Source organism: Ctenopharyngodon idella, chromosome 12 (assembly GCF_019924925.1).
Source record: "Ctenopharyngodon idella isolate HZGC_01 chromosome 12, HZGC01, whole genome shotgun sequence".
NCBI lineage: Eukaryota > Metazoa > Chordata > Actinopteri > Cypriniformes > Xenocyprididae > Ctenopharyngodon > Ctenopharyngodon idella.
Genome location: NC_067231.1, coordinates 27550325 through 27575794, shown reverse-complemented (window position 1 = coordinate 27575794; position 25470 = coordinate 27550325). Strand labels below are relative to the sequence as shown.

Below are 25470 nucleotides of genomic sequence, written 5' to 3'. Positions count from 1 at the left end.
TACACAAGTTCAGTTCAATGATCCGGTCTTTGAGGAAGATTATCAATGAATAACAACATAAATTTCTCTTTTTTTTTTCCTCACACAAAGCTATCGTATGACTTCAAAAGATTTTAAATATAGTGCATATACAGGTGCTGGTCATATAATTAGAATATCATCAAAAAGTTGATTTATTTCACTAATTCCATTCAAAAAGTGAAACTTGTATATTATATTCATTCATTACACACAGACTGATATATTTCAAATGTTTATTTCTTTTAATTTTGATGATTATAACTGACAACTAAGGAAAATCCCAAATTCAGTATCTCAGAAAATTAGAATACTGTGAAAAGGTTCAATATTGAAGACACCTGGTGCCACACTCTAATCAGCTAATTAACTCAAAACACCTGCAAAGGCCTTTAAATGGTCTCTCAGTCTAGTTCTGTAGGCTACACAATCATGGGGAAGACTGCTGACTTGACAGTTGTCCAAAAGACGACCATTAACACCTTGCACAAGGAAGGCAAGACACAAAAGGTCATTGCAAAAGAGGCTGGCTGTTCACAGAGCTCTGTGTCCAAGCACATTAATAGAGAGGCGAAGGGAAGGAAAAGATGTGGTAGAAAAAAGTGTACAAGCAATAGGGATAACTGCACCCTGGAGAGGATTGTGAAACAAAACCCATTCAAAAATGTGGGGGAGATTCACAAAGAGTGGACTGCAGCTGGAGTCAGTGCTTCAAGAACCACTACCCACAGACGTATGCAAGACATGGGTTTCAGCTGTCGCATTCCTTGTGTCAAGCCACTCTTGAACAACAGACAGCGTCAGAAGCGTCTCGCCTGGGCTAAAGACAAAAAGGACTGGACTGCTGCTGAGTGGTCCAAAGTTATGTTCTCTGATGAAAATAAATTTTGCATTTCCTTTGGAAATCAGGGTCCCAGAGTCTGGAGGAAGAGAGGAGAGGCACACAATCCACGTTTCTTGAGGTCCAGTGTAAAGTTTCCACAGTCAGTTATGGTTTGGGGTGCCATGTCATCTGCTGGTGTTGGTCCACTGTGTTTTCTGAGGTCCAAGGTCAACGCAGCTGTATACCAGGAAGTTTTAGAGCACTTCATGCTTCCTGCTGCTGACCAACTTTATGGAGATGCAGATTTCATTTTCCAACAGGACTTGGCACCTGCATACAGTGCCAAAGCTACCAGTACCTGGTTTAAGGACCATGGTATCCCTGTTCTTAATTGGCCAGCAAACTCGCCTGACCTTAACCCCATAGAAAATCTATGGGGTATTGTGAAGAGGAAGATGCGATATGCCAGACCCAACAATGCAGAAGAGCTGAAGGCCACTATCAGAGCAACCTGGGCTCTTATAACACCTGAGCAGTGCCACAGACTGATCGACTCCATGCCACGCCACATTGCTGCAGTAATTCAGGCAAAAGGAGCCCCAACTAAGTATTGAGTGCTGTACATGCTCATACTTTTCATGTTCATACTTTTCAGTTGGCCAAGATTTCTAAAAATCCTAAAAGTAATATATTTTAATTTTCTGAGATACTGAATTTGGGATTTTCCTTAGTTGTCAGTTATAATCATCAACATTAAAAGAAATAAACATTTGAAATATATCAGTCTGTGTGTAATGAATGAATATAATATACAAGTTTCACTTTTTGAATGGAATTAGTGAAATAAATCAACTTTTTGATGATATTCTAATTATATGACCAGCACCTGTAGAGTTGTATGGATAACATACGTTTAATGTTTTTTTTTTTTTCATCCATTTTAATACTCAAAAGACTAATTTTATGGAAAATGTTCTCCGTTTACATTACCCATTTACTTTTAATCAAAATGTACAAATGTACAAAATAAAACCAGACCCTATTGAACTATTTCTTTAATGTCTGCTGCTTTGTTTGCCCCATCATGGTGTGTGTCAAAGACTGTTATCAAGTGTCAGCTGCAGAAGTTTAAACTAGTTCTTAACTGAAGGTAAATCTGTTTGTCTCATTTATTCACCTTCATTAAAACTTATAAAAATATAAATTGTTACTTGCCTTTTGTTGAGAAAAGTCACCTGGAGAATGCAAAACTAAGGTGAAATGCATACATATTCTTATTCACCACATAATCAACATTTCTTGACTGATCAGCCAGTGATGATTTTTCATACAGCCTTACTTTAGCTCAAACAGTAGAGCAATGTAAAGTTTATTTATATTTGAAGTGAATGGCATTCTCTTGGAAACAGGGAGTTTTGTTTTAGTGAAAGCAGTTAAACATTCATTGATTAAAGCTGCAGTAAGAGATTTCTGAGAAATGCTGTATTGAATTCACAAAAAAAAACAAAAAAACATGCCCCTACCCAAAAGGATTGCACCCCTATCTTGATAGCTCCATCCCCAAATGTACAGGCACCTCCACTCTAATGAGTGTATACGCCCCTTAAGGCTGACTGGAAATCCCCAGTTTCTCTTGAAACCAATACGGAAGTGACTTAAACTGCAATTCATTGACTGGCCGCTAGGGACAGGCTCCAAAAGAGAGCAGAATCTCGTTGATCCCCTTGTTAAAATGCCCAACTTTACAGCAGGAAGAAACATGTTTACAGGCTGGTACAAAGTGTGGTTTTGGTCTATACTGCTAATTTTGCCCTTCATGACAACTCTGAGGGGGGTTATTTTTTTTATAACTCATCCGTTTAAATTATATTAAGCCTTAAAGTTCTGCATAATTAAGGGCGTGGTCACTTGAGTGACAGATAGATTGCCACTGCTGTCTGTGAGCCGTCATGTTACTAATTCCAGCCGCTGAAATTGGCATCTCTTCCATGTTTGTGCTTTTTTTGGGATTATTTTATACAATTATCAAATAATATGGCTTGCTGTGTGGTTATATGGTCGAGACAGATGTGCACCTGTGTATATGTGCACACATGCGGAAGATAAACAGAACACACATTGTTGGATCGTCTTGGCATTTAGATAAAAGTTTTGTTCGTGAGATTTACGATGACAGTGGCTGGAGAATATGCCTCTCAAGACACTACAAACTCTGACAGCACTGCTTGGATATTATAACTAAAACTGTTGCACTATTTTGAAAAATTATACTTTGGACGCGGGCTCATTTGTTTGTGAGAGTCTAATATACGGTCATACACAGTTTTACAACCTGAACAGTTGTCAGATTGCATAATTTCTTGAAGAACAATGATGGAGAGCAGATCATTCAAAAGAAATGTGATGCAAACAATGGACAATATATCAAAATTTCGTGGATTTAATGCTTTTGTGGACAAAAAGTGCTGCTGTTTTTCAATGGGCGCTCATGGACATTTTACCCAAGTGCGACGGATTGGATTCATCTCACGACTGCTATTTCATTACAAAGGTATGAAGTCCGTTTTGTTTTTTGCGTGTTGTCATTTGCACACCTGACACAAATTAAAATATTACTGTTGCAGCAGCATCTATATTGTAAAAAAGACACCGTAGATTGACAGTAAACCTTTAGAACTTTCAAATGATCTCCCGGGAACGAGATTGAGGGGCCCCATCCCAGAGATTTGCTTAGGGCCCCCAATAAGCTAAACACGCCCCTGAGCTTCAGTTCTGGAAAACTTGTAGGTGGGGGGAGTGAATGAACAGCACTCTCTTCCACACTCATTACCCACAACTGAGATGCCCTTGAGCAAGGCACCTACAGTAATCCCCAATTTGCATTCTTGAAAACCTCAATCCTCATGTGGTCTTTTTGTTTTTATCCAATACATTTATTCTCAATTTCTCCTTATATTCCACTATTTCTTCTGCATCTACTGTCAGGTTTAGATCTGCATTTAATGTTTTTTTTGTTTTGTTTTGTTTTTTTCTTGTTGGAAACCAGTGTGTTTTGAAAAGGAATGTTGCTCAACAAGGAAAACTCGACAGTGGCAAGGAGTCCAAATTTCATCAGGTGAAAGAAAAAAAAAACCTTGGCAGAAACCAGGCTCATTAGAGGGCCAGTTCTCCTCTGGCCAAATTACTGAACATTGTTTATGATTTCAGGCTGTATCACAAGTCAGATTGTGGATTAATGTCATTCAGAATTTTTCATCCAGCTCCTTTTGCTTTAAGATCGGGATACGTCATGCTGGCATATGGTGGGAGGAGAGTTGAAGTCTGTCCAGGAGAGCTGCCATTTAGTCTGTAGTGGACAATCAATGACTATAAACCCAATTACTGCAACTAGGGATTTGAATTATAGAAATGTGATACTGTGTCATGTGTATGCTAGGTGAAAAAAATAGGTCCTTTAATCTAGATTTAAACTGAGAGAGTGTGTCTGTCTCACGAACAAAAAGACTGAACAGAAAGACTGTTCCAGTTTTGGCGCTAAAAAGAAACAAGATCCACCGGTCGCTGGCAGCCAATGCAGTGTTGACAGAACCAGGCTAACCACCCAGTGATGCATTACAATAATCTAGCCTTGAGGTCATGTATGCATGAATTAATTTATCTTTTTCTGAATTTAGTAGGAAGCTTCTAGTCATTCTAGTTTTAAAATCAGCTATGTATTCCGTCAGTTTTGGGAATTGGTATGTTTTGCTGGGCCTTAAAGAAATATAGAGCTGATTATAGTCAACGTAACAGTGAAACTAACTCCATGTCTCCTAATGATTTTTCAGCTCTCGTTATGCATGGTGTCGGAGGGTGTTCCTTAGTTTTCTAACCATCCGTATAGTTTCTGTTACAACATCGAGTTCTTCTACAGTAAGTTATCTGGCATGCTGAGGAGTTGAGACAGCTCAGGAAGATTGCTAATAAGGAAATAGTGGTAGAAGTGATAGATGTACAAAAATAGTTGTCCTTTCTGTGCAGATTTGGAATATATATTTCTATTATATTTCTATATATTATATATATATTTCTAAAGCATTTAAAAAATCTTATCGTGCCCAATAGGAATATGTAAACAAGGAAGGGTGTGTGCACTGTCTACATTCTAGAGAACTACCTACATTCACTATGTGGTTATTTCTTTGAGTTTTATTCATGCATGCTCTGTGGTTTCAGATATTGTTCCCTGTTCATTTCTGTGAATACAACTACTCATTCTGTTTTCCTTTCAGTATCTTAAACTAAAATGTTATTCTAACAAACAGTTTCCTCTGCTTATAAGGAGAACTGCAGGCTTTTTGGGCCAGAAGAATATTGTAGCTATTTTTTCAATTTAGTATGATTGTTTTGCAGTACATGCAATATTGTCAAAGCAAAAATGCCCACAGAAAAATTGACAGAGTATGTGTGAGATAAAATATATTTGGAATTATCATCACAGTCTTTTTAAAAGCAAATGTTACATTATTTAATTACATTTTGTATCTTGTTATTAATATTAATTTTGAAAATATATAAAACAGAATTATATAATTATATAAATTAAAACATAGAACAAAATAGAATCATAGGCCTTTTATAGACTATGTAGTGTTAAAAGTGACCTCAAGAGCTCCAGTGATGTCAGTGATCCAGATCGTTGAGCCAAAAGTCAAGCTCAAATGTAAACCTCACAGCTTCCTTACTATCATGATGCTTTTATGAATTGCCTTTTTGAAAGACAATTCAAAATATGTCTATGTTCCACAAAATAAAGATAGTTGTAAACGTTTTGTAATGTAGATAAAGTGTCAAGAATGAGTTTCTGTTTATATATTGTTAAAATAAATGTGGAAGTGTTTATTTATTTATTTATTTTTTTGGAAAGAATGTGAAGGATGGATGTTTTTTTTTTTTTTGGAAATACGTTTAAGTGATGTTACTCAATAGGAAGGGGATCTCCCTTTTTGTCTCTCACACATAAAAATACACACACACACGCGCACACATTCACATACTCACACACACAAGCTTGCTTTATATCAGTATGTAGACTCTCCAACGGCGTAACAGTTTTATACTGAGCTAATGATATTTTATATCCTCTAACCCTACCCCTATACACAACCCTCACAGAAAACATTCTGCATTTTTACATTTTTGTTTGAACATTTATAAGCTGTTTTCCTCATATTCTGACCAAATGTCCCCACAATGTAAAAAATGTCAGTTTTTACTGTTTAAAATGTGTAGACTAAACAAGTACTCACAAACATGTTTCCATGTGTTATTGTCTCTTTTCTACATTTACCACTTTCTAATTTAGCCTAATTGAAATGTCAAAATTATGTATTGAATTATACAGGTGCATCTCAATAAATTAGATCATGAAAAAGTTGTTTTTCTGTAATTTAATTCAAAAAGTAAAACTTAAATATATTCTAGATTTATTAGACATAAAGTAAAATATTTCCAGACTTTTTTTTTTCATTTTGATGATTACAACTTGCTGCTCATCAAAATAAAAAAAATCAGTATCTCAAATTATTAGAATAATTAATTTCAAGTTCTATTAAATGACCATTCTCAGGGTATAAATACTGGGTTTAGGTCAGTAATCCCAACAGCAGTCATGGGGAAGTCTGCTGACTTGACAGTTGTCCAGAAGACGATCATCAAGACCCTCTACAATGAGGGTAAGCCACAGAGGGTCACTGCTGAAAGAGCTGGCTGTTCGCAGAGTGCTGTGCCAAAGCATATTCATGGAAAGTTGACTGGAAGGAAAACGTGTGGTAGGAAAAGGTGTACAAGTGAAAGGAATGACTGCAGGCTCGAGAAGATTGTCAGGCGCAGCCGATTTAAGAACTTAGGAGAGCTTCAAAAGGAGTGGACTAAAGCTGGGGTCAGTGCATCAAGAGTCACCGCACACAGATGTCTTCAGGAAATGGGCTACAACTGTCACATTCCACGTACCAAGCCACTTCTGAACCAAAGACAACGTCAGAAGCGTCTTACCTGGGCTAAGGAGAAAAAGAACTGGACTGTGGCTCAGTGGTCCAAAGTCCTCTTTTCAGATGAAATTAAATTTTGCATTTCATTTGGAAATCAAGGTCCCAGAGTCTGGAGAAAGAGTGGAGAGGCACAGAAACCATGTTGCTTGAAGTCCAGTGTGAAGTTTCCACAGTCAGTGATGATTTGGGCTGCCATGTCATCTGCTGGTGTTGGTCCACTGTGTTTTCTGAAGTCCACAGTCAACGCAGCCATCTACCAGGAAATTTTAGAGCACTTCATGCTTCCTTCTGCTGACAAGCTTTATGGAGATGCTGATTTCATTTTCCAGCAGGCACCTGCCCACACTGCCAAAGGTACCAAAAGCTGATTCAATGACCATGGTGTTACTGTGCTTGATTGGCCAGCAAACTCGCCTGACCTGAACCCCATAGAGTATCTATGGGGTATTGTCAAGAGGAAGATGAGAGACACCAGACCCAACAATGCAGATGACCTGAAGGCTGCTATCAAAGCAACCTAGGCTTCCATTACACCTGAGCAGTGCCACAGGCCGCATTGATGTCTCCATGCCACGCCGCATTGATGCAGTAATTCATGCAAAAGGATGCCCAACCAAGTATTGAGTGCATAGAAATAAAAATAATATTCAGAAGCCTGACATTTCTGTTTAAAATGTCCTTTTTTTATTGATCTTATAAAGTATTCTAATTTATTGAGATAGTGAATTGGTGGGTTTTTGTTAAATGTGAGCCAAAATCATCACAATTAAAAGAATCAAAGATATTTACCAATATTCATGAAACATTTTCATTAAATATGCCATTATATGAAATTTATAATAAACATATGAAAATCACTAATATTAACTCCATTGAAGGCAATGGAATTTAATTAAATTCTTTTGAACTTTGAACTCATGACCGCTCAAAAAGTGTAAATTAACGAAACCTACAGTACATACAGTCAAACGTTTATTCAGACACTAGATATAATTTTTTATGTTTTTTTTTTTACTAGTGGGTGCAGGACACTATAGTTAATTTATGTAAGTGAGAATAGCAAAATAAAGTAAACTGACATATTATACCCAAAAATTCTTCATACAGTGGACTACCAGTAAAATTGATACAAATTTGGAACCAAAAATTATTCAGACACTTTGACCTGACCATGTTTTGCTTAAGTGTTATCTGACATAATTAAGTTTTTTTTTTTTTTTCTGACACAGTTTAACTCTGACATCTTGTCATATTTTATTACCATTTTTTTTAAACAATATACTGTAATAATTAATGAAATGTTCAAGGTGTCTGAATAAATTTTGGTTTGACTGTATAAATTTTCTAACATCAAGTAAACAAAAAAATACAAAAACGTACAAAAAGGTGATAAGCTTGTTCTTGTAAATTTGAAAAGTGTGGCAAGACACCATTTCTGTACTGATAATGTTTTTTTCTGTCTGTAGAATCAACTGAAACATTCAAGCATCTTAATAAGTGGAAAAATATTTTTTTTTTAAATAAGTTTTTAGTATTTTGACATGATTTAAATACAAAAGCAAAGTCAAAACAGCTTTCAGCACATACTGACACTTTCATAACCATTTTAGTGCTGGTTACCTGTCAACAACAAAGTGTGGTTAGGCAAAACACATTCAGTCACTTTTTCCTGATTTAAGTTCTTAATTGGAACAGAATTAAATCCATGTGCATTAAATATTACCAAAGTAATATTATTCAACTAATAAATAGATGACAGTACTACATTGCCATTTCTGTTCTGAGTTCGCTCAACATACAGACATTCTCAGACTCTTGGCGTGTAAACCCTATAATCTGAAATCTAAATGTCAGATGATATCTGCAGTAAAAGACGTACTGATGACAGCATGTTTTTTTCCATTCCAGATATTCCTCCTAAACATGGGGCGGGACACATTAAAAATCAGCTAAACTTCCTGCTAATCCACATCAGGTTCAAGAGCAGCAGAAGAAGCAGTCTGAGGTGAGTCAAATCTTTCTCTTTAATGTTAAGCTCTATAAACTATATTCTCAAATTAGACTATTTATCCTTACTTGTGTAATGGACTGAAATAAAAAAAGACTATATTTTTCTATTTTTTCTTTTCTTTTTTGATGGTTATGCTGAGATATTACAGTGTAATAAAGCAATACATCAAGTAGTTTATTGCTTTTATGATTTTATGACAGAAATATGAAGACATCAATGTTCAATGAATATTTAACTTTATATATAATATTCCGAATAAAATAACTCTTCTGCCAATATATATATGGGTGTCATTTAACATGAATATTTTTTTATTAGAATATAGTAAAGTGTAATTTATTCCTGTGATCAAAGCTGAATTTTCAGCATCGTTACTCCAGTCTTCAGTGTCACATGATCCTTCAGAAATCATTCTAATATGCTTATTTGCTGCTCAAGAAATTATTTTATCAATGATTATTATCAATGTTTTTGTTGTATTATTTTTATCGAAAGCCAGCATAGTGTTGTGTGAGGCTCCTGAGTCCTGCTCTCATGAACTCACACACCGCTGTGTGTCTTTCTGCTGTCGGGTCTGCATCTCTCACTCTTAGATTCATCTTTGAGCAATTGAAGTTATGTATTAATCATTTCTGAATTGGCTTCTTATCGTTTAACTATGTGATTGGAATGATATATTTTTACCTGACAAATGAAATGTTATATTTGATTTATTCTGAGCTCTCCTGAGTTCATTATTACAAGTAGATTATGTGAAGGCTGATGTTACCGTAAATCTGTGTCCAGGATAGAACATACTGAAGCCTCATGAATGAATGGAGCAGTATGTCATCAGAGACCTTTTGATTTCTGTCTGTCACTTAGCAAGTTGCATGGACGTGACTAAACAAACTAGTTGAACTGTTTAAGCTTGTATGATAATGTATGATTTACATTGCAGTGCAAATTAAGATGCATATTTGCAATAGTAACTGTTGTAAATCACTCCAGTAAGATTTGACTGAATTTTCTAATTTCTATTAAGGGTTTTTATTAAGAAATATTCCAGACAAACATTGGTTAATGCATTCATAATAATGCATGATGCTCTAATAAAGCTCTCTGATTACAGAAGAAGGACATATACATTCTATCTCTGACTTCCTCATCATGGGATTGTCTCTGGTTTCACAGCTTCTGCTGGTGTTCATATCAGTTCTGACACTGAGTAAGATTTTGTTTATCATCAGTTTAATTTTCAGTCTTATTGTGGCAAGTAAGGACAATAATAATATTAATAAATAAACAAGAAAACAAAAAAACAATTTTCTTTATTGAATTTTCTTTTTCTGAATTTTAATAATCTCTTTTCTCTTTAACAGCCAGGGCACAAAATACATCTGCACCAACAACACTGGCAGGTAATTATGGACCTTTGAACCTTGGTGTGAATTGAACAAACCAGAAAAGAATCTGATACTGTTTTTTAAATCAAAAGCTCCCAATATTGAGAATGCGCTGACGCGCAACTGAAAGTAAGTCGCATGCACTCAAAACAATCATCTTCATTAAAAGTTGTGAGTCTACAAGATCTTACCGGTGCTGTTGCCGCGCTCTCTCCTACTGCGGTCTTTGATTTTGAAATTAGCTGATGATCAATAAAATGCAGCTCATATTAGTTGCTTTCGGTGATGTGAACTTATTTAAATCTGCATAAAGTGCGGGAACTGAAGATTGGATTTATATCCGTTTTGCAGAGACATGTATGTGGCCAAGTGTAAATGTAATCACTGATATGTAAATCAGTGAGATCTTTATAACATTATAGTGGACAACTTACATACCTACAACTTACAACTTACACAACCTAAAATGTATAGACATATCAGTTGTCATCTTCCAATAATATGTATTACCAAGATGATGATGTTTAAATGCTTAGTTTTATAATCAAAGATGTGTTTTTTATTGTGGAGCAAAACATGCTGTCCTCACTGCATCACTCTGAAGGAGTTAGACATCTAGCTAACAAACACGCACAAAGACTGTTTGCGCGCTGAATTGAAACCGATGACTGTTGTTGTCGAACTAAATCAAAAACTGCAATATTGAAAATATACCTCTGCTATGGGGCTGAACACAACTAACAATGACAGAGAGATGTGCAAACTTTCTTCAAAAGTGTGTTGTAAAATTATGCTCTTACTTTTGATTCCTGTGATCTAGTTTTGCTGTCTGTGTTAATTAGTCATTTCATTCACCTGTTCCTTGTTAATTTACCCATCAGCTCCCTTTGTTTGCTCATGCATTTATACCCTGTGTTCTCCCTCATTCCTCATCAGTTCTCGTCAATGTTAAGATGTGTTTATGTGAGTTTCCTGTCTGTTCTCCTGAGTTTGTGCATTGAATACTATTCATCCAATTCTCCTTCGCCATTGTGCTTCTCACTACACGACGTTACGTGATAATAATATTTGAAACTTACATTTTTACACAATTAAATCAATTAAACCTAAGTTGCTTTAGTCCAGTAAATGTAGGCTCTAACAATATTTCTAACAATAACAAAAGTTTTTCTTGAGCTTACTTTATGAAAACATGTAAAGATTCCACAGCAAAAGACACGTGAACAATGAGCTGAAGGTGGACATTTTTACAATTACACTAAAATGCCTTTTACTTGCTAAAAAAGTATAAACTATCAATCAGACGACAGAAGGCATGTAGACAAGTTAACTGAACTTTACACAAAGTGATTTATAATTTAATGTTTTTTCTTTAACAGCGATTACACACACTACTTCTCCAACAACAACATCTACATCTCTAACATCTTCATTAACAACATCTCCATCAACGACATCTCCATCAACAACATCTGCATCAACAACATCTCCATCAACGACATCTCCATCAACAACATCTGCAACAACTACATCTGCATCAACAACATCTCCATCAACAACATCTGCAACAACTACATCTGCATCAACAACACTGTCAGGTAATTATGGACATTTGAATAAGAACCAGAACTGTGTTTGTCGACCCAAAAGCTCTTAAGAATGAGAATGAGCTTCTCTCTATCAGCAATATAGCAAATCATGGATCAATGCATGTTTCACAGACTACTGGCTATTTACACATGTCCTCAATATGTCCTGCCACAAGTTCCTGTTTCAAAAGGAAATACATCAATGCAGAAAAGAAAACTGGGCATGTCAAGAGAGTTCATGAGGTATTTAATGGTGTTTGTACAGTATGTGTTTATTCTTAAAGAAAACACAACATACCAAACACCACAGTGTCAGGTAATAATGTTCAGAGTGTTGGAAGACTAATCATATGCCTGTGCAATATTTTTTATGTACTTTGGAAGTGTTTTATTCAGCATAATACAGACGTTGCAATAGTCTTTTCTTACATTGTGATACAGTATATCCAAATGTAGAGCGGGTTTTTTTTCCATCAAGAATGAATTGGATCACTGTTTTTTTTTCTATTGCTGTGATCTCATGCAAGTATAAAAAAAATCCATCTCTGGTGTTTATTTCCAATAAGCACCATTTTGGTCTCATCTGAACCATAGAAGGTTCCCATAATGTTTGGCAAACAGATGCTTCAGTTTGTAGTTTGATAACAGTGAAGGTTTATTTTTATTTATTTTTTTTATTGCAAGCCTCCCAAAGAAGTTATGTTGGTGGTGTCTGATCATAGTTTTGGAGAGTTTCTGACCCCAAGACCCAACTAATGCCTGCAGTTGATTTAAACTTCTTAATTATTGCCGATAGCAGTAATGGGTATTTTCAACTGTTGAGCTATTTTCTTGTAGCCATTTCCTGATTTGTGCAGCTCAACAGAATTTTGTCACACATCATTACTGTATTCTCTGGTCTTTCCCATAATGATATAGCTTCGTCAATAGGAATTTATTTATGTCAATTGTCAACTCGTAACTAGAGCCCAGTGGCACAGGAAGTCATGTGACTTACCATTTAAGTGTTCCTGAACTTAAAAACTTAGAGTGATTGGGAATATACTTCAGTTAGATTTTACGCATAGAGGAACGTATAGAAATTAATTTTTGTGATTAAATATTTTGCTGTCACATGAACAGTTACACCAGTTGGCCACCAGAGGCCATCATCGTCCCACTACTAATCCCAGTCAGTCCTCACACATGACAAAGAAACAAGAGCCTCATAAATCAGTGTAAAATGTAAACATTTTGTATTTTTTGTGTTCATTCTCTTACAGCACCGGCGATATTCTATCCATTCGGCTCAGCGGCAGGAGACACAGAACGTTTTGTTAATTACAATGAAACCTACGATTATGTTTCCTTCTCCACTCCATTTGTGTTCTTTGGCCGCATGTACAACCACACATATGTGAGAATCCGGTTCTATTGCTAGATTAAATATGAATGCAAATGTTGTGATAAGCCATTTCACTCTGGATTTGAACTGATTTCTTTTATTTCAGGTTAATTATAACGGACTTCTTACGTTCAGACAACCTTTACTAGAATCTCTCCCTGACTACATTCCCAAAAATGGAACAGAAGATTTCATTGCTCCGCTCTGGACTGACCTTGATGACTTTGGGATGGGCAAATACTCGTATCAGCAGTACACTAATGGAAGTGTGCTCACTCGCGCTACTCAGGATATAAACCGGTATTTCCCTCAGAGGGGTTTCACTGCTTCTTGGGTCTTTGTTGCAACATGGGATTTTGTTCAAACGCGGAATACAAGTGTATTTAATCTTCACTCAGCACCGGTAAATAGTTTTTCCTTCTTTTCAGGTACAGGGTCGAAGATTGTGTAGACTATAAATTATGATGCTGTTTCTTTTCTCTTCAGGCAATCACGTTTCAAGTGGTTTTAATTTCAGGAGGTGGTTTTTCTTTCATTCTGATGAATTATGGTAACTGTACGGTGATAAATGATTGTGTGGAGGTAAAACAAACATCACAGGATTGAAATAGTATTCTATACTGGCTCTGTATAAATACATAACATTCATGTTTTATGGTTTTAATAGGCTGGATTTGACACCATAAACTCCACTGACTACTATCTAATTCATTATGCAACCAATGGCAGCTACATCCCAAACCTCAAGAACACAACTAACGTAAATGTTCCGGGCCGTTGGGCCTTTCTTGTGAACAGAGGATCAGGTAGGACTTTCATCAGGATGTGTATTACTATTTTGGATTCCACCTGTTGTCATCTCAAGTTATGAAAATAGTTCCACATGTATTTGATAATTTCCTATGCTGTCAGCAAATCACATTGAAGTCCTAAAGGGCAAGTCAGAAGATCAAGAACGGTGGAAAATGACATTGGACTAAACATTTGAAATGAACCTGAAGGAATAATAATAACAAAAGATCTTTTAATACATGACATAAATATGTAATACTATTTGTATTATACACTGATCAAAAAAATTAAAGGAACACTTTTTATTCAGAGAATAGCATCAAGTCAGTTAAACTCCTGGGATATTGATCTGGTCAGTTAAGTAGCAGAGGGGGTTGTTAATCAGTTTCAGCTGCTTTGGTGTTAATGAAATTATTGACACCCTTGGTATATATGAGCAAAGAAGGCTGTAAAAATAAATGTGCATTGTTTATCATTTTGATCTTTCATCCATAAATACACAATCTAACCTTTCAGAAAAAAACATTTATTTCATAATGAGATCATCATCTCAGTATTAATCTAACATGAGCCCCATAAATCAGTGTAAAATGTAAACAAAAATGTCAGATTTTTTTTTTTTCTCTCGGCAGCACCGGAAATATTCTACCCATTCGGCTCATCTGGAGACACAAGAAACACTGCTGTTGATGATGGAAGCTCCTCAGTTATTCCACTGTTGAGTCCATTTCTGTTTTTTGGCCACACATACCAGCAGATTTATGTAAGAATTTGATTCCATCTTGATTCTAAGTCTAACTGTGAATGGTGGATATTTTATAAACTCACCTGTGATCCTGTAGCTGTGATTTCGACAATATTTCTCATGTTTCAGGTTAATAATAATGGACACCTCACATTCAACCAGCCTTCATCACAATATGTTCCCTACTCCTTTCCTGCTTATGGAGGCCAAGATATAATTGCTGGTCTCTGGACCAACCTTGACAACCGTGCGAGAGGTGTGGTTTCATATCATCAGTACACTAATGGAAGTGTTCTCACACGCGCCACTCTGGATATAAACAATCATTTCCCAAATCTGACCTTCAGCGCTTCTTGGGTCTTTGTTGCAACGTGGGATAAAGTCGCTTACTTTCCCCTCACTAACACAGTACGTTTGATATATTTCTGAAATGTGACTGTTTTCACTTTATCAATAATTCTGTTAAATTTAGTTTCAGAATACTTTATTGAACACATTAGTATACAGTGATTAAAATTATAATAAATTTAAAATGGTAAAAATAACAATGAGCTCAGTCAGTAATGTTAATAAAAATAATATTCAATAACACAAAAATATAATTGTATGTATATAAAAAGATGGATAGTGAATGTTAGGTTTAAAGTGATTATTCTTTTTCAATCTTTTCAGGAAACATCATTTCAAGTGGTTTTAATTTCAGGCAGTAATTTTTCATTTATTCTGATGAATTATGGAGACATTGCTGTAACGGGACTTCCAGTGGAGGTAAAAGAACCTTGTTTTCTGTATTGAGAACCAGGAGCAGACTTAACCCAATAAGCGAAGTAAGAGACCGCTTAGGGCATCAGGGAATCAGGAGGCCCCATAAAATACCCAGAAGCCTTTATAAATCATATATTCTGTTTGGTCAGGATATAAATATTAAATGTTTAACATTATTATTATTATTATTATTATTACATCTGCATGAATGCAGGGCACCTCATAATGGATTAGAGTGGACCGTTCCATTAGAACTGCAAAGTAAAGTTAAGAGCTACAGCGAGAGCAGGCTCATTAGCAGCAGAGCTTTGCTTACAAAAATATTAAGATACATTTCCACAGCTCTGACTTTTTTGAGATTTCAATCACCAGTAAGGACACCATAATGAAGAAAAGTTGGGATATATACCGTATAAGTGCATGATATTCTAGGGTAGTTTATGCATGGAAGCTTTGTATGATTGTTGATTATTTAATGTGTCATAATGTTCTTATACATTAGCTTGCTGACTATTTATTTACCTTACATGGTAACACTTTACAATAAGTTTCATTAGTTAAACATTAGTTAATTTATTAACTAACATGAACTAACCATTAGCAATACATTTGTTACTGTATTTACTAATCTTCATTAACATTAGTTACAGTTCATTAACATTAACATTAATACAGTTGTTCATTGTTTGTTCATGTTAGTTCACAGTGCATTAACTAATGTTAACAAGATTTTAATAATGTATTAGCAAATGTTGAAATTAACATTAACAAAGATGAATAAATGCTGTAGAAGTGCAGTTCATTATTAGTTCATGGTAACTTATGTAGATAACTAATGTCAACTAATGAACCGTATTGTAAAGTGTTACCCATTACATTAAGATTTACAGTTTATATACTAGTTAGGCTTAGGTGTTCCTTTCTCACTTTACCTTGGGGTATAAAGAATAGTGCTTTGAGAGAGAGAGAGAGTCGGGGGCCCATACCTGGAACTGACATCGATAATCGGCTCCCAAATCACTACGTCTGCCCCTGTTGAGAACAAAATGTTACTATTCACTAGTGTATAACAGCATTTGTACTGTATATGTACTATTTATATGAATAATGTTTTTACATACTTTCAGGCTGGTTATAACACAGTAAACTCATTCGACTACTTTATGATTCCTGGATCAAACAACGGGAGCCTCATCTCAAACCTCAAGAACTCCAGTAATGTCAATGTTCCCGGTCGATGGGCCTTCAGGGTGGATAGTGGATACAGCACCTCTAAAAGTAAGAAGTCTTGTCTTTCTAGAAATAAATAATAGGTAGGTTTTGTTTTTGTTTTGATCAATTTCATTATAACCCCATGTAATGTTTTTGTATGATTAATGTCAACAAATATGAATATTTTAGGTGTTTGTGTGTGTATTTCCCTTTAGAAAACGTTGTTGGACTTCGAGTGAGATTTTCCTCAGTTTTTGATATAACACAGTATGGAAACATTGCGATTGTACAACAAGTACGTCACACTGACTAGGAATATTTATACAAAATACGGTGCTAATAGATCATTTACGGAAAGTTTGATCTGTCTGTCCGTCTGTTTCAGATAAAACAGGAGCTGGTCAAGTACGGTCTGCCAAGCAGCATAGAGCTGAACTTAAGAAAACTGCAAAAGATAAAGCCGTAAATTCAGTCTTTTTCAGGAAAAGAAATAAAACAGTCCTGTTTCACTTAGCAACTGACAGCAAATATCCCATTGATCATGTGAAGTTTGTGAAGACCCCAGTTTTACATTAATGTGGTTTTATTTGAAGGATTAAAGGAATATAAAACATCATGAAAGTGGTCTTACAGTAGCTCTGTGCAAAGAACAGACTGAAATTTAAGCCATTCAGATGTATAACATACTGACATCCACTCTAGATTTCCTTGTATACTCACGAGTTCACTGATGTGATGATATCCATTTTGACAAAAGCAATCTTTTGATTCAAATCTTTTCAGTAAATCAGCTGATGTCGTTACAAACCTAATCTGAATGATTTAATCTATTTCCATCCATGGAAACATTATATTTCACAAAAGCTTCTTTATAGTGGTAAAAAGGATCTTTATATTTTTAACATGTTCTTCAGACTTAGAAAAAAAAGGCTCTTTTAAGAACTGATCACTGAAAGGTTCTTTGGGAAACCAAATATGGTTCTTCAATGGTCTCGCTGTGGAAAAAAAAAAAAAATCTGGAACCTTTATTTTTAAGAGTGTGCCTATGGCCAAGATTGAGCTTCAATTTCAGTCTGTTCCTCACTGAAGATTTCTCTTGTTGGAAACCAGTGTGTTTTGAAAAGGAATGTCACTCAACAGGAAGGAGAAATCTCTCTATTTATATTCAACATCCATACGCTTTAGTAATCATCATTGATCCTCCTCTTTTCTGTCTCATCATGCTTTGTGCAAAAGTCTGGAACAGCAGCAGGATTTTCAACTAACCGGATCTGAACTATGTGAAAGATGAAAGTAAAACCTGTAAACTCTATTTGCTTTAACCAAAACTTACATAAGAAAAAAAAACATACTTCGCCCAACTGTAACTACTTGCTTTCACTTTTAAACACCCTGAAGTCTCAGTGGTGAGAACTTTCAGAAGCAGATTACAGTACATTATTTAAAATGGTTTTAAACATCATTGTAATTATTAAAAAGTAGACATGAGGATTTGACTGTAAGCTAATCAACACAATATAATATCATGAAATCATACACCTCATTCTTTGAGTTTGTTCAGTTCAGTTCATCTGTTGCCATGTTTGATTTGCTCTCATGTGTTACACTTGTGTCTTGTTAATTATGTTGTTCAGTCTCTAGTGTTCCCTCTTTATACCCTGTATTTTTTTCTGTCCTTGTCAGTTCTCATCTTTAAAAAGTAGTTGATCTGTCTCCTGTGTTTTTGTCCTAGATGTACTTTTGAGTTTGAAGAACTCTGTGATTAGATCCTGCCTTTATTTTCATATATATATATATATATATATATATATATATATATATACACACACAGTTGCAAGAAAAAGTATGTGAACCACTTGCAGAATCTGTGAAAATGTGAATAATTTCAAAAAAATAAGAGAGAACATACAAAATGCATGTTATTTTTTAATTAGTACTGTCCTGAGTAAGATATTTTACATAAAAGATGTTTACATATAATCAACAAGACAAAAAAATAGCTGAATTTATTAAAATGACCCAGTTCAAAAGTTTGTGAACCACTGATTCTTAATACTGTGTGTGGTTACCTGGATGATCTATGACTGTTTTTTTGTTTTGTGATGGTTGTTCATGAGTCCCTTGTTTGTTCTGAGCAGTTAAACTGAGCTCTGTTCTTCAGAAAAATCCTCCAGGTTTTGCAGATTCTTCAGTTGTCAAGGATCTTTTGCATATTTGAACCCTTTACAGCAGTGACTGAATGATTTTGAGATCCATCTTTTCACACTGAGGACAATTGAGGGACTGAAACACAACTATTAAAAAAAGGTTCAAACATTCACTGATGCTCCAGAAGGAAACACGATGCATTAAGAGCCGGGGGGTGAAAACTTTTGAACAGGATGAAGATGTCCAAATTTTTCTTATTTTGTTGAAATATAATTTTTTTTCTTCATTTAGTACTGCCCTTCGGAAGCTACAAAAGATACTTGCATGTTTCCCGGAAGAAAAATTAAGTACAATATTCCTTGAGCTTCAAATTCAAAAGTTTTCACCCCCCAGCTCTTAATGCATCGTGTTTGCTTCTGGTGCATCAGTGAATGTTTGAACCTTTTTTATTAGTTGTGTTTGAGTCACTCAATTGTCCTCAGTGTCAAAATCATTCAGTCACTGCTGTAAAGTGTTCAAATATGCAAAAAATCCTCGAAAACTGAAGAATCAGCAGGACCTGGAGGATTTTTCTGAAGAACAGAGCTCAGTTTAACTGCTCAGGACAAACAAGGGACTCATGAACAACCATCATAAAACAAAAAAACAGTCCAGGTAACCACACACAGTATTAAGAATCAATGGTTCACAAACTTTTGAATGGGGTAATTTTAATAAATTCAGCTATTTTTTTTGTCTTATGGATTATATGTAAACATCTTTTATGTAAAATATCTTACTCGGGACAGTACTAAATGAAAAATAACATGCATTTTGTATGATCACTCTTATTTTTCACATTTTCACAAATTCTGCAAGGGGTTCACATACTTTTTCTTGCAACTGTATATATATATATATATATATATATATATATATATATGCGCATGCAGGTACCATTTTAATGTCAATAAACTTCACATAATCTACTAAAAATGTTTTGTTTTGTTTTTGACACTTAAGCGAGATTTGAATGAATGAACGTTGCTGAAATGCTAAAGTCATCTATGGTAAAAGTGGAAATATGTTGTAGATTTAGTTGTTAAATAATATTTTTGAATTTAAACCCAGTTAATTTAGTTGTTGCATGAAATATTAAAGTATACTAAAGTGTCATTTTAAAAAAGGAGCATTTGTTTTTAAGGAAACGCCTGTTCATGCATCAGTTAAAATATAATTAGACATTCTGTACATTCTTTGTGAATGAGATCACTGTTTACTGATGTAAATATTCTCATAAATACATTAATAATGAATAATACAAGCCCTAGAATGTTTACAAATAAAAACAATCTCAAGGCTTGTTATATGTAAACCCTAAATCTAAATACATTATAAAAAAAAAATATCTGAAGTGAAAGTCCTTGTTCAGATTTGTTGAAATAATTACTGGCAGTATTCCCATGAAAACATGTTAAATATGCTTGAATTTAGGGCTGGGACACATTTAAAGTCAATGCACTCTTCCTGCATTGTGATTTAACCCACATTAAGAGCCTGTTCGAAGAAGCTGAGGTAAGTTAAATTTTCTCTTTAATATTGTTTGATAGACTATAGTCTCAGTGTGTGTGTGTGTACATGTTGTTTTGCTAAATAATCAAAAGAATTTGCATTTTCTGCTACCATGGTCAGGGTGATGGGTATAGGGTCACTCCTGGACTAATGTGTTCATCCAGATTAACACCGTGTACAAAAGTCTGCTAAAGAAAAAAAATCTCTTTGATTATAGAGAAGGGACATTTGGGATTCTGGTTAGATAGTCCCTAGATCTAGGGATTTTAATAGCATCTGTTTGCTATATTCACTGAGGTACAAATTAAGATCCATATTTTTATAGTAAATACAGTATTGTACTGAGTAATCACATGGTACACAATGTCCATTGTAATACATTTTATGATGATAAGGATATAGTTAAAGACATCCAATATTAAAGTTAGAACTGTGGTTTGATACTGAATTCTGTACTCTCTGATTACAGAAGGACTACTATATTCTGGTCTTATTTTGACTTCATCATGAGGATTTCACTCCTGCTGGTGTTCATGTCAGTCCTGTCACTGAGTAAGGTTTTATTTACTGTCTGATTATCAGTCTTTATAATATATATACTGTATATATATATATATATATATATATATATATAAACACAGATTTGTTTTTCAGAATTTAATAACATATATATATTCTTTGTCTCTTTAATAGCCAGAACACAAACAACAATAACAGAAGAAGGTAGTTATACCAGACCTGTCTTTAAAAATTTTGCTTATGGTGTCAATTGAACAAACCTGATGTGAACCTGAGAAATCAGTGAGCATCTTTATCAGGAAAAAAAACTGTTCTCAAGTGAGTTCATGAGGTTTTTAATTAGGGCCTGAGCACTGATGGTGTGAGGACCCTATTGTATTTGCTCAGTCAATTATTCTTCTCCGAAATGAATCGCATTTTTGAGGGCGCATTTTTGAAACTTTGCACACGCATCATAAGTGGTGAAAATTTACGTCTGATATGGGTTTCTAAATTAGGTGTGGTAAAATGGCTCGATATTGCCCTTAGCGCTACGTTTCACGTACAGGTATGAAATTCGGTAGACACATGTAACAGTCCAATACCTACAAAAAAAAGATATTTTGACTTTTCTTTGCAAAATCTTTGCAGTTTTTGCCATTTCCAGACGTTGTACTTTAACAAACTCCTCCTAGAGCTTTAATCAGATCAACATCACATTTTGATGTTTATTTCATTATATTTATTTCAGTCTAATCTAAAGGCCCCTGTGACGTTAAATTAGGAAGATCTTGAGTTTTTGCTGAAGGGCGTGTCCGTGGCGGCCTGACAAAATTTGATGTTTCGCCATAACACAGGAAGTTGTTGTAACTCAGGCATACAGTGTCTGATTTGCCCCAGGCCTGAAGACATCTACATGCCAAAATTTATTTATAGTCATATCGCCATCAGCTGGTAGCAGGAAGTGTGGCAAATGCAAATGACTGACGTAGTCCTCCTATACTTAGACGCATATTGCACACCGTGCTCTGTTTTCCTAAAGCCACCGGGTGGAGGTGGCACGAGTGGGGTTTAATGGTGTTTGTATTGGCTCATTCTTTCAGAAACCACCACAGTCCTAGGTAATTTGTCATAGACTATATTTATCTAAGAAAACTGCACTTGTCAGGTGAGTTCATGTTTGTATCTGTTCATTCTTTCAGAATCCACTGCAGAAACCACAGTCCTAGGTAATTTGTCACAAACTATATTTATTTAAGTAAACTGGTGTATATGCATTTGTGTTCATTCTTTCAATAACCACCATAATGGGAACCACCATAAATGTAATAATAAGTAATAATGTGGGTGATAAAAGACTCAACATACACCTATGCAACATTTTTTTTTAATGCAGCCAACTTTTCTTTAACAGCCATTGCATCAACAGCACCTGCACCAACATCATCTGCATCAACAACATCTGCACCAATAACATCTCCATTAACAACATCTCCATTAACAACATCTGCACCAACATCATCTACACCAACAACATCTACACCAACAACATCTCCATCATCTCCATCAACAGAATCTACATCAACAACATCTCCATCAACATCTCCATTAACAGAATCTACAGAATCAACAGAATCTGCATCAACAACATCTCCATCAACAACATCTACACCAACAACATCTCCATCAACAACATCTCCATCAACAGAATCTACATCAACAACATCTCCATCAACATCTCCAATAACAGAATCTACAGAATCAACAGAATCTGCATCAACAACATCTACACCAACAACATCTCCATCAACAACATCTCCATCAACAGAATCTACATCAACAACATCTCCATCAACATCTCCATTAACAGAATCAACAGAATCTCCATCAACAACATCTCCTTCAACATCATCTCCATCAACAAAATCTCCATCAACAGAATCTACATCAACAACATCTGCATCAACATCTCCATCAACAACACCTGCACCAACAACATCTCCATTAAGAACATCTACACCAAAAACACTGGCAGGTAATTATGGACCTTTGAATCAGAACCAGAACTTTGTGAATTGTGAATTGAACAAACCTGAGAAGAACCCGATCATGGATCAATACAAATTCTTCAAAAAATAAATATATATATACCGATCAGGCATAACATTATGAGCACTGACAGATGAAGTGAATAACACTGATCATCTCTTCATCACAGCACCTGTTAGTGGGTGGATATATTAGGCAGCAAGTGAACATTTTGTCCTCAAAGTTGATGTGTTAGAAGCAGTGACGTGTGGAGCGAAGTTTGGCCCGTGTGGTCCGATCCAACAGACGAGCTACTGTAGCTCAACTTGTTTAAGAAGTTAATGCTGGTTCTGATAGAAAGGTGTCAGAATATACAGTGCATCGCAGTTTGTTGCATATATATATATATATATATGCAATCAGTACAGAAAAGAAAACTGGACATGTCGAGAGTGTCAAGTGAGTTATATTATATTTAAGAATAAACTATATGTTTATTCTTACAGAAAACACCACATGACAAACACCAGTGTCATTTAATAATAATGCGAGGGATGGAAGACTAATCAAATGCCTGTGCAATATTTTTATATAACTTAGAAGTGTTTTATAATTTAAAGTTGGCATGAAATGGCCGTTGTGTTAGTCTTTACTTTCCTATCGTGACGTATATCTGACTCGGCTTCTCGAACAGGAAAATCAATGTCAATTGTCGACTCATAATTGGAGCCCAATGACACAGGAAGTCATGTGACTTACCATTTAAGTGTTCCTGATCACTCAGGTACGATTGGGGATATTCTTCAGTTAGATTTTACGCATAGAGGAACGTATAGAAATTAATTTTTGTGATTAAATATTTTGCTGTCACATCAACAGTTACACCAGTTGGCCACCAGAGGCCATCATCGTCCCACTACTAATCCCAGTCAGTCCTCACACATGACAAAGAAACATGAGCCTCATAAATCAGTGTGAAATGTAAACATTTTGTATTTTTTGTGTTCATTCTCTCGCAGCACCGGCAATATTCTATCCATTCAGCTCAGCGGCAGGAGACACAGAACGTTTTGTTAATTACAATGAAACCTACGATTATGTTTCCTTCTCCACTCCATTTGTGTTCTTTGGCCGCACGTACAACCACACATATGTGAGAATCCGGTTCTATTGCTAGATTAAATATGAATGCAAATGTTGTGATAAGCCATTTCACTCTGGATTTTAACTGATTACTTTTATTTCAGGTTAATTATAACGGACTTCTTACGTTCAGACAACCTTTACCAGAATCTCTCCCTTACTACATTCCCAAAAATGGAACAGAAGATTTCATTGCTCCCCTCTGGACTGACCTTGATGAGTTTGGGATGGGCAAATACTCATATCATCAGTACACTAATGGAAGTGTGCTCACTCGCGCCACTCAGGATATAAACCGGTATTTCCCTCAGAGGGGCTTTACTGCTTCTTGGGTCTTTGTTGCAACATGGGATTTTGTTCAGACGTGGAATACAAGTGTATTTAATCTTCACTCAGCACCGGTAAATAGTTTTTCCCTCTTTTCAGGTACAGGGTCGAAGACTGTGTGTAGACTATCATGATGTTTTTTTCTTTTCTTTTACAGGCAATCACGTTTCAAGTGGTTTTAATTTCAGGAGGTGGTTTTTCTTTCATTCTGATGAATTATGGTGACTGTGCTGTGATAAATGATTATGTGGAGGTAAAACAAACATCACAGGATTGAAATAATATTCTATACTGGCCCTGTATGAATACGTAACATTCATGTTTTATGGTTGTAATAGGCTGGATTTGACACCATAAACTCCACTGACTACTATCTAATTCATTATGCAACCAATGGCAGCTACATCCCAAACCTCAAGAACACAACTAACGTAAACGTTCCGGGCCGTTGGGCCTTTCTTGTGAACAGTGGATCAGGTAGGACTTTCATCAGGATGTGTATTACTATTTTGGATTCCACCTGTTGTCATCCCAAGTTTTGAAAACAGTTCGACATGTATTTGATAATTTCCTATGCTGTCAGCAAATCACATTGAAGTCCTAAAGGGCAAGTCAGAAGATCAAGAACGGTGGAAAATGACATTGGACTAAACATTTGAAATGAACCTGAAGGAATAATAATAACAAAAGATCTTTTAATACATGACATAAATATGTAATACTATTTGTATTATACACTGCTCAAAAAAATTAAAGGAACACTTTTTAATCAGAGAATAGCATCAAGTCAGTTAAACTCCTGGGATATTGATCTGGTCAGTTAAGTAGCAGAGGGGGTTGTTAATCAGTTTCAGCTGCTTTGGTGTTAATGAAATTATTGACACCCTTGGTATATATGAGCAAAGAAGGCTGTAAAAATAAATGTGCATTGTTTATCATTTTGATCTTTCATCCATAAATACACAATCTAACCTTTCAGAAAAAAACATTTATTTCATAATGAGATCATCATCTCAGTATTA

General features: G+C 35.3%; 1 protein-coding gene across 1 annotated transcript in view; it reads left to right on the top strand.

Moving 5' to 3' along the window:
* The window catches only part of LOC127524253 (probable serine/threonine-protein kinase clkA), a 37665-nt gene extending 13300 nt beyond the window's left edge, over positions 1–24365 (top strand). Inside the window, exons 3-5 of the mRNA XM_051915716.1 lie at positions 11646–11864; positions 23998–24131; positions 24226–24365. Coding sequence (XP_051771676.1) covers positions 11646–11864; positions 23998–24055 — 277 coding nt within the window. The 3' untranslated portion in view covers positions 24056–24131; positions 24226–24365. The remainder of the gene's footprint in view (positions 1–11645; positions 11865–23997; positions 24132–24225) is intronic.
* The last annotated feature ends 1105 nt before the right edge of the window (positions 24366–25470 follow it).